General features: G+C 33.3%; 1 protein-coding gene across 2 annotated transcripts; it reads left to right on the plus strand.

Annotated features, from left to right (window-relative positions):
- Window positions 1-3438: 3438 nt before the first annotated feature.
- LOC129876950 (DEAD-box ATP-dependent RNA helicase 10-like) lies at window positions 3439-12612 on the plus strand. 2 transcript variants are annotated; one of them, XM_055952429.1, is made up of 14 exons: window positions 3439-3537; window positions 4829-5015; window positions 6013-6136; window positions 6224-6293; window positions 6525-6587; window positions 8505-8579; window positions 9431-9550; window positions 10070-10111; window positions 10193-10267; window positions 10802-10948; window positions 11069-11206; window positions 11382-11493; window positions 11580-11668; window positions 12260-12611. In XM_055952429.1, the coding sequence occupies exons 2-14, from the start codon at window positions 4880-4882 to the stop codon at window positions 12383-12385; spliced, it is 1317 nt and encodes a 438-aa protein (XP_055808404.1). In that variant the 5' UTR covers window positions 3439-3537; window positions 4829-4879; the 3' UTR covers window positions 12386-12611. The 2 variants fall into 2 exon arrangements, with proteins under 2 accessions (XP_055808404.1, XP_055808405.1); XM_055952430.1 differs by having other exon boundaries at window positions 3471-3537; window positions 4790-5015; window positions 12260-12612.
- The last annotated feature ends 2927 nt before the right edge of the window (window positions 12613-15539 follow it).

Consider the following 15539-nt stretch of genomic DNA (forward strand, 5'->3'; position numbering starts at 1 on the left):
TTGAAAAAACTCAAAGTAAAGTTAAATTCATATCAATAGAAGCGAATTCAAAATTTTTACTTAATGAGTTCAACATTTAAAATTTTTACTATGAAAGTTATCGTATTATTTAATGGATTGAAATTTAACATTTGTTGAATATTTTGTGAATTAATACGAAAAAAATAACGAATTAAGCTAAATTTTATGCCTAGTACTTTTAATTTTTAAATTTTCAACATTTCTTATATGTTTATTTTCCGTTCTTATCAAGCTTTAACAAGAAGTTGAAAATTATGGTGGATGTACAATCATTTTATTTTTCATAAATATCTAGCAATACTATTGATGAATCATTCTATAGGCTATGCTACTTAGATATTTTTAAAATATTTTATTTTATTCGTGTCGAATCTTTTAATTTATTTTTTTAAGGATTCAATATGAATGCAACAATATTTTGGAGGATCCAAATAACATAATTTATAGATTATAATAGAAAACATTTAAAATTCTTATATTAGAGAATATACTTCCATCGACCACTTTTAATCAAATTCATCTACAATTACTTTTGAAAAATTGGAAAGATGGCCAAAAATGTTCTTTTTGAATTATTGAAAATAAAGTAATCATGTCATTTGTTTGCTTGTAGGCATAAAAATATCTTAACTATTAGCCAAGTTGGAGTATATTAGCTTCTGAACTATTGAAAATAAGATTATTATATTATTATTTTTGCATTTTTACATAAAAATACTCTTATTATTAACTGAGTGGAACAAATATGTACGTCACAATCGATAAACTCCACATCAGATGTAAAGTAGCATAACATAATATCTCTTGATGAGTTGGAAATTCACAATGAAAATAATAATAATCCCAACAAGGTACGTGAGGTCAAAATTAAAAACTTGTTAAAGTTATGCCAATACAATAAACAAGGTAAAAGTTCAAGATCAACTATTTTTAAATGGCATAAAAATTAGGGTAAATTTCAGAAATGACAAACATATTAAGCATAATAATTTTCTATCGGTATAGCTTCCCTAATGCGACAGGAGTAGAAATGAGGCTATTCGGGACAAGGTGAGAGTGGCCTTTTTATGCTTTTATTGAGCCGAGGGTCTCTCGAAAACAGCCGTCCTACCTTGGTAGGAGTCAGGTCTGTGTACACTTTACCCTCCCCAGACCCCACGTTGTGGGATTTCACTGGGTTGTTGTTGTTGTTGTATAGCTTCCCTAATTACTTTCCATAGTTATATTTATGTTTGCTATGGTCATTAACGTTTGTATTTCTCGCTCCATTATACAAATTAGGCTTCAAAGATATTGTATATATTCGATTCCAGATTTGTATATTCGTTTCTAGATTTGTTTTAGAGATTTGTATATTCACTACATATTCAATTTCAAATTTGTATATTCGCTTTCAGATTTGCTTTAGAGATTTGTATATTCGCTTCCAAATTTTTATATGAGCCCTTGGTTTGTATTAGGGGTGTACATGGACCGGGTTGGTTCGGATTTTTTACAAACCAAACCATTTGTGTCGGGTTATTAAATCTATAAACCAAACCAAACCAATAAAAGTCGGGTTTTTCAATATCAATTTTTCTCGGATTTTTCGGGTTTTTTCGGGTTTCTCGGATTTTTTCAGATTTTTCGGATTTTTCATAGTATCTAATAAAAAGCACAGAGCAGTGTTTCTTAAAAAAAGTTCTAGTACAAAATATCAACATATAAGATGGACGCAGAATACTGTTTGAAGTTTTAACTTTATAATATAATTTTATAAGATGAATTTTTTTGTATATTATTTAGATGGGCTTCTCAAGTCCAAATATAAATGTAAGAAAGAAAACAAAAATTATGAAAAAATTTTAAAAAATATTTATAAATTACATTTTAATAAATATTTTTATGTATAACATAATTTAAAAGTAGTATATCTATAATCGGGTCGGTTTGGGTTCAATTTGACTTTTTTTAGTTAAAACCAAACCAACCCTATAATGGTCGGGTTTTTTTTCCAAACATCAAACCAAGTCAAACCAAACCACTAGTCGGGTTTTTTTTCCGGTTTGGTTCGGTTTGTCGGTTTGGTTCGGTTTGTCGGTTTGGTGCGGTTTATCGGTTTGCCCTGTACAACCCTAGTTTGTATAATAACAAATTTCATTAAACAATAGCTAATTCGTGTAATTAATTGAAACTATATTCTTATCGTATAATTATAGTAGTAATGTTTGCCCAACAATATTTAAGGCTTTAAGCTCATAAAAATGGGCTTGATGGGCTGTCATGGCCCAAAATGTAGTACTAATTTGGACTGAGGAAGCCCAAGGATTGATGGGAATGGGACCTCTTTGAGGCCTATTCTAAATGGATCCTTTAGTGTCATACAAATTTGCCAAAAGTCATTTAATTTGTATCCGAAGTTATTTTATTTATAAATTTATTCATTTTGAAAATAATTTATACGCGATTTAAGTTACAAAAATTCGTACCTAAAATTTGACAAACTTTCTCTCAAGTGTGATTTTGTAAAGGTCAAACATCAAACATTTCTGGCTGAAATTGTAAACTTGACAAAGCCAAATAAATACATAAAGCCTTTCAAAGTTTGGTACATGGATTTAAAAAGTAGTATTTAACATGTATATAATATAATTTTTAATAAATAATATCTGGTTAGTCATCTTTTACTAGTCGTAACTATCCGAAATTTTTTCCCTATTGCCAAAGAACACACATTCAAAATTTTGAGTAATATCGTAAAAAAAAAAATTAAAAAAGGAAAACATAATATCGTAAACTATAACGTAAAAATTTCAAAAAAGATAAACATAATACTGTAAGTCTGTAAATTATAAGAAAAGTTACTGCGACATGAGACAAAATCTAGAGGAAGGAATCTAAAATTCTCTCTTTAAATTATAGTCGAAGTAAATGTATGATGTGCGTACACTTTATCCTCTTTGAATTCAATATTTAGGATTGTATTGATTTTTTTAATTTTTTTTTACAAACATAAAAATTTCTAAAGAAAAATAAAAGAAAAAAGGTTCAAATTTGCCATTGAACTTTCAAAAAAGGCTTATTTATGCCATTCGTTAAAAGTTTGGTTTATTTATGTCACTGTCGTTTGAGAAAAGCTTTATGACATTATTTTTTAACTCCGATTTTACAAAAATTGAAAAAGTTGAAAATTTGTAGCTCTTCGTGTTTTTCATGTGTTCTTGGTGGTCTTGAAGAAGAAGGAGCAAAAATAGTACATTTAATCCAAAACTCTAATTGAAAAGTGTTAAAAAATGTTTGGATAGTTTTACAAATCTGAAGTTAAAAAATAATGGCTGAACTTTTTTTCAAACAATAATAACATAGATAAGTAAAACTTTTAACAATGACTTATATTTCTATCCCTCATATTTTTTCATAATTCCAATCTTACCCTTCTTTACAAAAGCCCTACACTTCTCTTTTCTTCTTTCTCCTCCAGCGTTTCTTCACTTCTCTCTGCAGACCTTTTTCTGCGTTTTTTCTCTGCGATTTTCGGTAAGTTTTTTTCCTTTCTGTATTTTTTTTCTATGCATTTTAGTTACCTTTTCGATCTGGCTGTCTGTTTTATGTATGTATGTATCTCCTTCATCTTTTGTCTGCTCAGTGCTTTTGGTTCTTCGTTTAATCGGTCGAATTTTATTTCCTATTTGTGCATGTTCGGTATGTTTTCGTAACTGAATTTGGGGGATTATTGGTTCTTATTTTTTGGGGCCTAAAGCCACTGCTTTAGTGGCTTTAGGGTTGAGCCGCCCTTGAGATGAGTTATGCAAGTATTAAATCCTGTTTAAGTAATACTACGAACTGGTTATCTGGGTAGGTGGTAAGTTTGTTCAGGTATAAAATTAATACTGTATTTGGTTTGCAATTTAGGAACTTGCATAATTGATACATTATAGATAAGTTAGGAGTGAATTCATGTATTATGCACCTATGGTGGAATAACTAAATCTTGCATAACTAATATATGCATAGGTTATGCCAGGTTATACGTAGATTCAATACTCAGTGGAGACAAAAAAACAATAGGTGATTCTTTCCGACTGTCATAGCCTTGGTGGACAGAGTTAGCTGGTAACTGTTGTTGTGGGAGGTGAAGGACACCACGGTCATCAAAATAAAAATAAAAATAATAGATAAATTTCCTTATAATTAATCTCTGCATAACTGTAACCAACTACCAAACGACTCCATAGGATATAGGATCACTATGCACACATACAACTCAAACTTGATTGCATATGTATATGTAATTAGGATAGTGCAAAGCATCCCAAAGGTTAAAAGATAAAATAAAATATCAATGGAAAATTTTCTCCTCTTGCCTTAGAAAGCAAATGCGACAATATAAAATTTGGTACAATGAGATATAAGAAACTTCTGAGAACCTTTGAGTTTGGGAGTATGAAGTTTTTCTTCGTGTAAATTTAGGAATTAAAAGCCATGGGTTCAAGAAACACCATTTCCTTGCATAACAATTTATATGTTGTTGATAGTAACTTATAATTATTTTGTATTTGAATAAATTTAAACTTAAAACTCTTGTAGTAATCAATTCTTTTATAGTGTTAACAGTTTTTAATAATATTTCCGTCATTTTAACAAAGCACTTGTTTATTAAATACACCTAAAAACTTTTTTTTAGTTTCAACATTTCTATCTGAATGTGTTATTGCTTATTTATAAAATCTGCTCCAACACTTGAAATGTGCTTTTCAGCAATTGATGCTTAAAAGTTACTTAAATCCAGTTAATCCAAACGGGCTGATTGTTGCTTGTTGATTTGAAGTTACTGTCATAAATAGAACCTACTGTGGAGAAGTCTTGGATCCGCGGCTAAATGGATGAATCAAAAGGAGAAATGAAGTCTTTCAAAGAATTAGGAGTTTGTGATCAATTGATTGAGGCTTGTGATAATTTGGGTTGGAAAAACCCTTCTAAGATACAAGCTGAAGCTATGCCTCATGCCTTTGAAGGTTTTTCAATATTCCCTTCTTTATGCATTTGCATCTTTACCGTTGCCGCATGTTCTAGTGGATTTAGCTATATGCTAATAATTCAAATAGGTTAAATTTCTAAGCTGATTACCCTGTGGGTTTTATGTCTGATTTTGGGTTGTGGGGTTGCAAAACTTCCACTATCCTATTTAGTTTTGCCCTTGGTTGCAAAATAAGATGTGAGTTTGTGGAATCCAATGCTTGAGAAGTACACGAAAAAATTAGCTTTATGAAGAATAGAGAAGCAACATTTCATTGTCGAACAAATTTACGGAGAGAGGTAATTAAGTGTTGGGATTAGTGGTAAATTTTTCATTCTTCCAGGGGTTTGGGGGTGGGGTGAGGGAGGGAGGTGGGGGGTGAGGTGGGGTGGTGGTGTTCTGATTACATTTCCTATGTTTTGGGGAAGATAATTAGTTTATGGATATAATGGTGGTGTAGGTAGGGCGAACTTATATCCAGATTAAAGCAGCTTTATGTAATTGCCTCAGAGGTGGTATTTGAAGTGATTCAATGTAAGGAAATAGAACATTTTGACTGATATATTCTTTTACGAGGAAAAATTGGAATATCAAGGGGAAGGGTAATATGGATTTTCTTGTAAAATACTCTTATGAATTCTAGCCTGTCAGAAACCATGTCCCTAAAATACAAATTTACTACTACGTGATGGAATATAATGTTGGTCTATCAAGAGGAGAGTGTTTGAGCAGTGATTCCACATAGTTTGAAGTGATTTTTTCTTGGGGGTGGGGGTGGGTGGGAGGAGATCCTGTTGCTGTGTAGAGTTCATTTCTCAAATTGCTGACATCATACATTTTCTTAGACTTTGAAGCACTCAAGCATGCCATTTTGTATAGTTGATTGGATGACCTTTTTAAAGAACATTATTGATTGAGATCCTTTTTTATTATTCAACCTCTATTTGGTGAAATTTAATTTTCCTTTCAAACAATATGGTTGGTTTTTGTTCCAGGCAAAGACCTGATTGGCCTGGCGCAAACGGGTTCTGGAAAGACAGGAGCTTTTGCAATTCCTATACTGCAATCCTTATTAGATTCTCCACATGCCTTTTTTGCCTGCGTTCTTTCTCCAACAAGGTTTCTTATCCTTCTGATTACTTGTTTTTATTTTGTAGAAGCTCTTTAATGATTTAAAGTCCCAACTTTTTTCTTTGCGTATTCCAGAGAGCTTGCGATTCAAATTGCTGAACAGTTTGAAGCTTTAGGATCCGGTATTGGAGTAAAATGTGCAGTGGTGAGCTTTACTAAGTCATATGCACATGCATGAACAATTCATTTCCCCTTCAAATGTAATCTTTATGCTTGATAACCACTTGCTAGACAATGGGATTTGTAGTGGCATGTCTGTAGCCTGTAGGACAGGATGAAGCTTGTCACAATTGAAACAGTGTGGTATATGATGGTTGACATTGGCATTTAGCTATACATATTTTTGATTAAATGATTGCTGGTAATTATTTTGCAGCTGGTTGGCGGGATAGATCAAGTACAACAGAGCATTGCCCTCGGGAAACGGCCTCATATTGTTGTAAGTACTGATATATCTACCAGTACACATTTTTATGTCTCTTATTAAGGTGAAGCAAGTAGTAATGGAGCCACAGATGGTACTCTCTTTGCCAAAAGATAAACTAAAAGGCAAATGCAATATGAGGCAGAGTTGGTAGTGTAATATTCATATGACAGTGGATGTTTAAGGGACTAGCAGCGGACCACCTTGTTTATTTTACCTCTCAAGCTGTTGCTTGAGTATCTCTCTCTCAGCATTGACTAAGCATATCAGGTCACTGTAGCCTCATGCTATTATTTGGAGCATGTAGTTGGCTTCATAAGTTTGTGATCTCTCCTTTCAACAGATTAGGGGTTCATGTGAATTTCTGTAGATATATAAAATACTCCAGGTTAGATGTCAAATAGCTACTTAGTTACCTTACCTCACTTTGTTTGAAAATGCATTCTCTTCTCAGTTTTTTGTTAAATGTGTTGCCAGTATCTTTTGAGAAGAGCTCCTAATCCTGCTATCAAGGCCCTTACTGTATGTTAGTTACCTTCTCTTCTTAGATCATCTGATAAGAAATGTGCTTGTGTTTTAACTTTTGCAAAATGCCTTGGCTTATACATAAGTCCTTGATGAATAGTAGTAACGATATCTCCTTTGTCAAAGGTACTTGATGGTTGTAAAAGGTAGATAATGTATCCTTTTAGCAATCTAATGAAACAAAGTTGGTGTACAATTGGCCTGCCTTGAAGCATGAAAAATCTATTTGTTCATGGTAAGTCATTTTCATTCAGCACTACGCCACCATCCTAGGATTGTAAGATCAGTAACCTTTATTTCCTTATGAGAGGCTCCAAAAGAAATATGCGAAAGATCATATTATAGAAGTCTGGAGTGGAAATAATATGATATCAAGTTGTCGACTGTTTGTTTTTTATTCGGTAAGATAAGTAGGATATCAACTATTAAGTGAGTGGAAGTGATATAAATATCAACTAGTAAGTGTGCTGAGACAGGCAACCACCCAAGAAGATTTCTACCAATCTACCCCAACTTGCCTATGAAGTCTATCAGGAAAGAATGTGGTGATAAACGCCAACCTCTTTCTCTAGAATCGGACCTCCAGCTGTGTAGGAAGAGTCCACCCTCCAAGGGCAGTGTTGGGTGTACTGTAATACTACACAGGAAACCATTTAGACCAAGATGGCAACATCACCCATCTAGGGAAGCAATCCTTCCCCTAAAATTGTGGAAACTTCTGATTTAACTACTCCTAAAGCAATTCACTCAATTTGGACTAGATACGACTCCGGGCCCACTGTAATGTGTCCAACAGTTTCTCCTATCTCCTATGAAAAGACTTTTGGTGCAAACTCAACCTTTTCTTTTCAATCATGGAGGTGGCTTTGTCTTAGCCTCTTTAATTTCTGCCTTGTTTGCAAGTAGGATAGTTTCTCTGGTGGACTATTTGGAGGGAAAGAAATCAGAGATGTTTTTAAACATAAAGGAGAATATTAACAAGTTGAAGTACTACAGCCAACTTTCTCATAGCTGTTCAAGTTAAATGATGTAGATGATATTGATAGTTTACTAGATTTCCTCAATCAGCCCACATGTCTGTGCAGCCAGAGGCTGTGTTTTTGTAAGGTTCCTGATGTATCGTTCTGCAACATCATGATGCAACTTACCAATACAAATTCTTACTTACCTATCATAGAGAACTATTAAGTGTACTCAGTCAATTCAGTCGCTGGCCTATCTTTTAATATGCAGACATCTATAATGTTCCCTGGTCAGCAAAACTAATTTAGCCTGCCATGCAGACTATTTTTTACACCAATTTTGCTTAAACCTATTGTAAGTTGTTACAGATGTTAATCTTAAGCTATAAGCTTAATCTCTGACATTCTCAAATTTGAATGCTCATTTGGGTGATGTCTGATGTAGGTTGCAACGCCTGGCCGTCTCTTGGATCATCTTTCCAATACAAAAGGGTTTTCTCTTCGTACGATAAAGTACTTGGTAAGTTCGTCCAATGAGTCTCATGCTGACAATTTCTCCAGAGATGTCCTCTTTTAGCTGTTTATGCATTTTTATTTTTTTTGTGTGTGGGTGGAGTGGGGGATGAAAATTCAAGAGTGCAGTTGTTGATTCATTGCATTTGGTTGAAGGATATGTTATCATATCACTGTTGCACATTGGAAGTGATATATGCTGCATGTTCAAGGCTAGCTCTTTTATGTTTGGCAAGTGATATAATTTTTGAATACTAGCTGGTCCATATTCTTGCATCGTGCTCCAGAGATGTCCTCTTCTATCTGTTTAGGCATTCTTCTTCTTTTTTTTACTTTGTTTGGATGAAAATCCAAGAGCGCAAATGTTGACTCATTGCATTTGATTGAAAGATATGTTATTTTATCATTGTTACCTTGTCTCCATGTTAGTTTCCAGTTGAATGCCTTTCATTCCACTACAGCATTGAACATTGATGTGATATGTTCAAAGAAGCACAATCACTGATCGCCTTAGGGGCTACCATTGGACCAAGCAAGACATTGATTAATTGAAGCAATATGTATCTAAACATTAAATGCATTTCATTATATGCTATTCAAATGATAACCAAGAATGACTTGGTTTAGCATGACATGGATTTTAAACAAATCTGATGTTCCTTCCACGTACGATGGTTTATATACTTCTTTTGACATCTTGACTTCTATTTTTTAATTTATTTTTTATTTTTTATCTTGACTTCTATTTGTAACCAAGTATAGGTATTTAAAATTGTAAATATGTGTTTCACAGCAGTTTATTTTAGTTGGTTAAGAGCGTGCATCGTATTCTGTGTCATGAATTTGTACATGCAACAGGTATTAGATGAGGCAGACAGGTTGCTAAACGAGGATTTTGAAAAGGCCCTCGATCAGATTTTGAATGCTATTCCTCGTGAACGAAGGACTTATCTGTTTTCTGCTACAATGACCAAAAAGGTTAGTTTTTCAAGTGGTTTATTGGAAACCGTTGTTACTTATAAATGTTCTATTCTTTGCTTGTGGGTAATTTCTCTTTCTAGATTCCCTTTGAGAGAAAATTCCCTCTTTTAAGGTTGGATAGATATCTTATCCTTGGTATTTGGGGAGGAAAAGTGCTTTCGTGAAGTTTTTTTTTTTTTTTAATTTCCAAATATCTTGCTCATTTTGATATTTATATATGAGAAGATACCAGAAAATGGAGGAGCTTTTTACTTGTATTTCAACTTTTTCTCGTACTTGTATTATCAGTTATCATTGTTATGGAAGTAGATGCACTTACTCTTTATATCATAGTACCAATATGATTATACATGAAATTGTTCGAGATGAGAAGGTGGGGATGTTATGAATGACAAGTTAATTTGCTTCTATTCTGCTTAGCTCTTTCAGTAATCAAATTTCATGCTTAAACCTTCCATGGACTGAACTTTTACTTGGGAAGTCTGACTCTAAATAGATATGTACGTTGAACTACAGGTGCGGAAACTTCAGAGGGCTTGTTTGAGAAATCCTGTTAAGGTACAGCAATGTAAATTGTCACCAGATACTTTGTAGGTGCTCACAAGTATTTTCCATAACGTTGTTTATAATTTGTTTCAGATTGAAGCTGCATCTAAATATTCCACAGTTGATACACTGAAGCAGCAGTATCGTTTTCTTCCTGCTAAGTATAAGGTTAGTTCATTAGTGACAAGATTCTATTTTAGGTTTGTTGGAAAAAAGCAAGACAAGTGGCTAGCATTGTATTCAGGAATTGGCTTAATAATGATTTTCCATGTATCTTACATGCTGTTTGATTACAATCGATGAGCTCAATATTTTCTGCTTAAGCAGCAAAGTTGTCCAGACAGAGTGTATTTTTACTACAGAACATTCGACTATTAGGAATTTAGTAGTATACTAGTTCCTCATTACATTCCCCGTGACCAAAAGAGTAAAGCAGATGTAAAACAGTATTTTAAAGGTCCTTAATGGGAAATCCTTTTGTTTCGACATTAAAAATTATCAGAAGGATAGTATAGCTAATGCCTGGTAATTGTGTGGGACTGTATGCTAGAGACAGTATATGAGGAATAAACCTAAAAGACCCCCTACCTGAGGGGCTAAAGATGAAATTGCTTTGGTTTACTGAATATGATTTATGGCCCCATTTCAATTATCAAATTATGACTTCTGGTCTGACGTTATAGTTTTGTCCATGGTTCACAGGACTGCTATCTTATCTATATTCTGACTGAGATGTCTGGCAGTACATCAATGGTTTTCACTCGTACATGTGATGCAACTCGTCTTCTGGCTTTGATGCTTCGAAACCTTGGCTTGAGAGCCATACCAATTAGTGGTCAGATGACTCAGGTATACTCTTGAACTTCAAGGCATATTTTAACAGGTTCACACTTTTCTCTTTGCTGGTTCGATTTCACCCCCCCACACCATGCACGCCAAAAAATAATAGTTCATTTTTTACTTGGACAGGATAAAAGGCTTGGAGCTCTGAACAAATTTAAGGCCGGAGAGTGCAATATCCTTATCTGCACTGATGTGGCCAGTCGAGGACTTGATATCCCATCTGTTGATATGGTTATCAACTATGATATCCCAACAAACTCAAAGGTGGATCTCTCTATTCTTCCTTCTTGTAGAGTTATGTTATTTTTATTTTTTTTGGGTGGTCCTGGATTTGGATTTATCTATACAGACTTGGCTTCCTACTCATCATTTCAATCTAAATATCTTAATATTATTTTCTGATGCAATTTAAGCTTATCACTGTATGCATGGCTTGCAGGATTATATACATAGAGTGGGAAGAACTGCACGAGCAGGACGCTCTGGGGTTGCCATATCATTAGTGAATCAGTATGAGTTGGAGTGGTATATACAGATAGAAAAGCTTATTGGTATGAAATACAGAAATATTGTATTTCTGATATTGTCTCCCAGCGGGTACATATTGTTTTGAAAACTAAAATTTGATAATCTACAGGGAAGAAATTACCTGAGTATCCTGCAGAGGAAGAGGAGGTTTTGCTACTCTTGGAGCGTGTAACAGAAGCCAAGAGAATCTCACTGATGGTATTTGTCTCTTCGGTGTTTTCCTTTTCTAGGGGACGGGGGCAGGAGGGGTTTACTTCAATTGGCAGCAAGCACCTAGGTGGTTAACTTGTGCATGCATGGGTTAAAGCTGTTACTTCAGCCGATTAAACCAAGTGAAATGAGCCCTATTATTATTATTATTATTAATTTCTCTTTTATGACTTAAAATACTATACTTAAATTCTCCTCAATTCACCATTTTCATTAGGCTCAGGAGTTTATGTCATAACATAGAGCTCGCGCGAAAGCATATTTTTATTTTTGAGTGTAATGGATGTAGAGCTGTTATTTGGAACATACGTCTCTTATGCGCATTTCTCACTTGGAGAATGTTGTTAGAGGTGACATGTATCCGACTTAATAGTCTCCGTGAATATCTTTTAGTTGCTCATATTCCTGATGTTTGCATGCTGATACACTATGTTGCTTGGATTCTCCAATAATGCACTACTTTTGGAGGACCCAACACACACATGTAGACTTTTTTGAAAAGTTCGAACAACATAGCTGATACACATTAGTATGTTTCCATTATTAAATAATTAACAAATCCAATCTATTTTGATGCAGAAAATCAAAGAAACTGGTGGGAAAAGGAAACACAGAGGTGGTGGAGATGATGGTGACAATGAGGAGGTCCATAAATACTTAGGAGTTAAGAAGGGGAAGCAATCAAAGAAGCCAAAGAGAAAATGAGGGAATTAATGTTTAACTTATTTTAGCAATTGTTAGTCCAATTTTGACTTGATTATTTTCTTTTATTATTCTCTTTTGGGGGACTGTAATTTGAAATTTCTACGATCAGATTTTTGAATCTTGTAATATTATGTGTCATGTCATTCTTATAAAGAGTTGTCATCAAGGATAAAATGAAAATGTTGAAATTGATGAATTGAATATATAAATATGATATAGAATGAAGTGAAGGGTTATGTTAAACCATTTCCATACGAATTTACTTGTTTCTATAGTGTAATTTTCGTGATGAACAAGGATAGCTTTGTCACTACGAGGTAAATGACTTTCTTATTAACGAACCAAAAAGATATTTTGCATAGATGGATCAAATATACGCATTTTAATCGCTTAAATGTGTTGAACTCATATAAATCAAACACTAAAATTAGAATTTTATCAATAGCCAAGAAACATCAATGTTGTAATGTTCTCAATTCATAGTTTTCAGGGTGCTGTGTTCCATCTTACCAGAGGGTACAGAAAGAAGATCTCCTTAGTTGCTTGGAGAATTAGCCTATTGAAAATGTCTAGGAATTAAGAATTAGAAATGTTTTTCATGATTATCTCGTTTAAAGGCTTTATTATTAGACATCTAATGCATTTCTTTAGGCAAAAACTATAGTTTTTTTCTTCATCTTTCTCAAATGGAGTGAATCAAACTCATGTTTGAATTGAAATTAAGATACTAATGCAAGTTCTTTCATATATTCATATCTGAAAGTGGTTGACAATAAATTCTTTCAAAGTTGACTATTTACCTCTCCTCTATTAGAGGTGTGCCAAACACAAATATCTCTTCTTGGTAACAACATTGATTTGATGTCTGATTTTAGAAAAACCTTTCTAGAATTTGATTTTTTTTTAAAAGTAGATATTTTTTAGTTTGTTCTTTCCGATTTTTTGTCGACAGTAATATTTACCATTGTTATTAAAAAAAATCGAGAAATCAAAAATATTATTAAAAGGGCAGTCCGGTGCACTAAGATCCCGCTATGCGCAGGATCCGGGGAAGGGCCCGTGACCTCTTGATCACATGGCAGCAACTTTACCAGCTACTCAAAAATATTATTATGCCTTTAAAATATTATTGAAAGATTGAGAGGTAGTTCGTTGCCCACTTGTCACAATAGAAAATTTCCACAAGTTGATGAAACTTGTTAAAATTTCACATGCAAACACATTCAACTTCAACTTCAAAAACCAAAAAATAAATAAAAATCCTCAATTCATCAAAACCCTTAAATCATTAAAAAAAAAGAAGTTAAAATAATCCAAGATAATTTTGTATCCAAATAGGTTACAATATTATTAATCATGGAGGTGTATTCTATGATAAGCATTGTACTCCTTTCTGCATTTATCATAATAGTTATCTTCTTCACTTTTTGTAAAAACAACAATAAAAATAATAGCGCGCGAGCAAAAAGTAGAGTTTCGATCTGTCACACATATGATGCGGCCGATGGAGATGGAGGAGGGGAAGGTCATGGGAACGGGGATGGGGGTGGTTCTACCGTCGTGGCCAGTGTCATTGCCACAACGGCGCTAAACACCATAGCTATTGATGCGGGTGGAGGTTATCAAGGTAATGCAGGCGGTGGTGGCCATGGTCATGGCGGAGGTGATGGTGGCGGTGGTGGTTGAATAAAATTTTACTACATTTTTTAAGGAAAATGTTTAGGTTTCATGTGGTTAATATTTTTTGTTTAGTTTTGTACGTAGCCTGACTCGTTCAAATCATATTTTTGTGAAATAGGTTGTGGTGGAGATTTTTGTGATTATACAAAAAAAATTGGTAAAATGGTGTGTGCGCCTCTATTTTTGAGGTCTATAATTTTAAAATAGCTGAAATTTGTAAAAGAATAATTGAAAAATAACAATTTTCAATGCGGAGGCAAAAGCATCACAAAATAACACTTAGCTAAAAGAAGAAAAAACTCTTAACATATTAGGTTGAAGTTTGATTTTTTTTTTTTTTTTTTTTACAAATAAAATGCGAATACAATGTGTGATACGTGGAGTGGGTTCAAACAATTTAAGAAAAAGTTAAAACAATTGCGAGCTAGGCAAACTCTCCTATGATATACTATTACAAGAAATTTCTGCTATATGAACTCTCTACGTAGCGATGTATGAAGTGGATTCAAACAATTTAATAGAAAGTTAAAACAGTTGAGGGTCAGGCAAACTCTCCTATGATATAATCACAATAAATTTCAACTATATGAACTTTTTACGTAGCGATGCATGGAGTGGGTTCAAACAATTTAATAAAAAATTAAAGCGGTCGTGGATTTAGCAAACTCTCCTATGATATACTATCACAAGAAATTTCATCTATATGAACTACTCTCTACGTAGCAATGCGTAGAATGGGTTCAAACTGTTTAATAAAAAATTAAAGCGGTCGTGGATTAAGAAAACTCTCCTATGATATACTATCACAAGAAATTTCAACTATATGAACTCTCTACATAGCGTTGTATGAAGTGGGTTCAAACAGTTTAATAAAAAGTTAAAGCGTTCGCGGATTAGGCAAACTCTCTTATAGATATACTATCACAAGAAATTTCAACTATATGAACTCTCTCGTTTCTCTGTTTTTCTCTCTATTTCATCAATATCAAAATTATTTGAGAAGCATTAAATATAATAATTAGTAGGGATGCTTATCGGTTGATTTAGTTCGATTTTATATATAATCAATTAATCTAACTTCTATATATTATAGTTAAGCTAACGGAACTTTGAAAAGAGAAACAGAAAATTAGGAATAGGTTTCTAATTCTAAAGCCACTTTATGTAATTAGAGATTACAAAGTAAATTTAAAAGGACTTTATTAGGTTATTGATTTAATTTTTAAGTAAATCGAAAAACTAATAATCGAACTGACAGACCAATATATAAAAAAAATACAAAATCATTTATTCTTTTTGGCTACAAAATTGACACAATACTAAAATGTGCAAAATAACAAAAGTTACATGAAAATTCTGGATAAAACTCCATCTTGCTATGCTCTCTGAGGATATTTTACCTGTCAACTCTCCTCATCAAGTCATTTCCAAATTATTCTTGCAAAAATTACAAAAAATAATAAATCATCGGCGG

This window comes from Solanum dulcamara, chromosome 12 (genome assembly GCF_947179165.1).
Source record: "Solanum dulcamara chromosome 12, daSolDulc1.2, whole genome shotgun sequence".
Lineage (NCBI taxonomy): Eukaryota > Viridiplantae > Streptophyta > Magnoliopsida > Solanales > Solanaceae > Solanum > Solanum dulcamara.

Excerpts from the sequence above, each read along its gene's own strand:
- LOC129876950 (XM_055952429.1), top strand. The coding sequence starts at position 4,880 with ATGGATGAATCAAAAGGAGAAATGAAGTCTTTCAAAGAATTAGGAGTT. Across the intron at positions 6,137-6,223 it reads TGCGTTCTTTCTCCAACAAG|AGAGCTTGCGATTCAAATTG; the intron begins GTTTCTTATCCT and ends TGCGTATTCCAG. Across the intron at positions 10,112-10,192 it reads GTTTGAGAAATCCTGTTAAG|ATTGAAGCTGCATCTAAATA; the intron begins GTACAGCAATGT and ends AATTTGTTTCAG.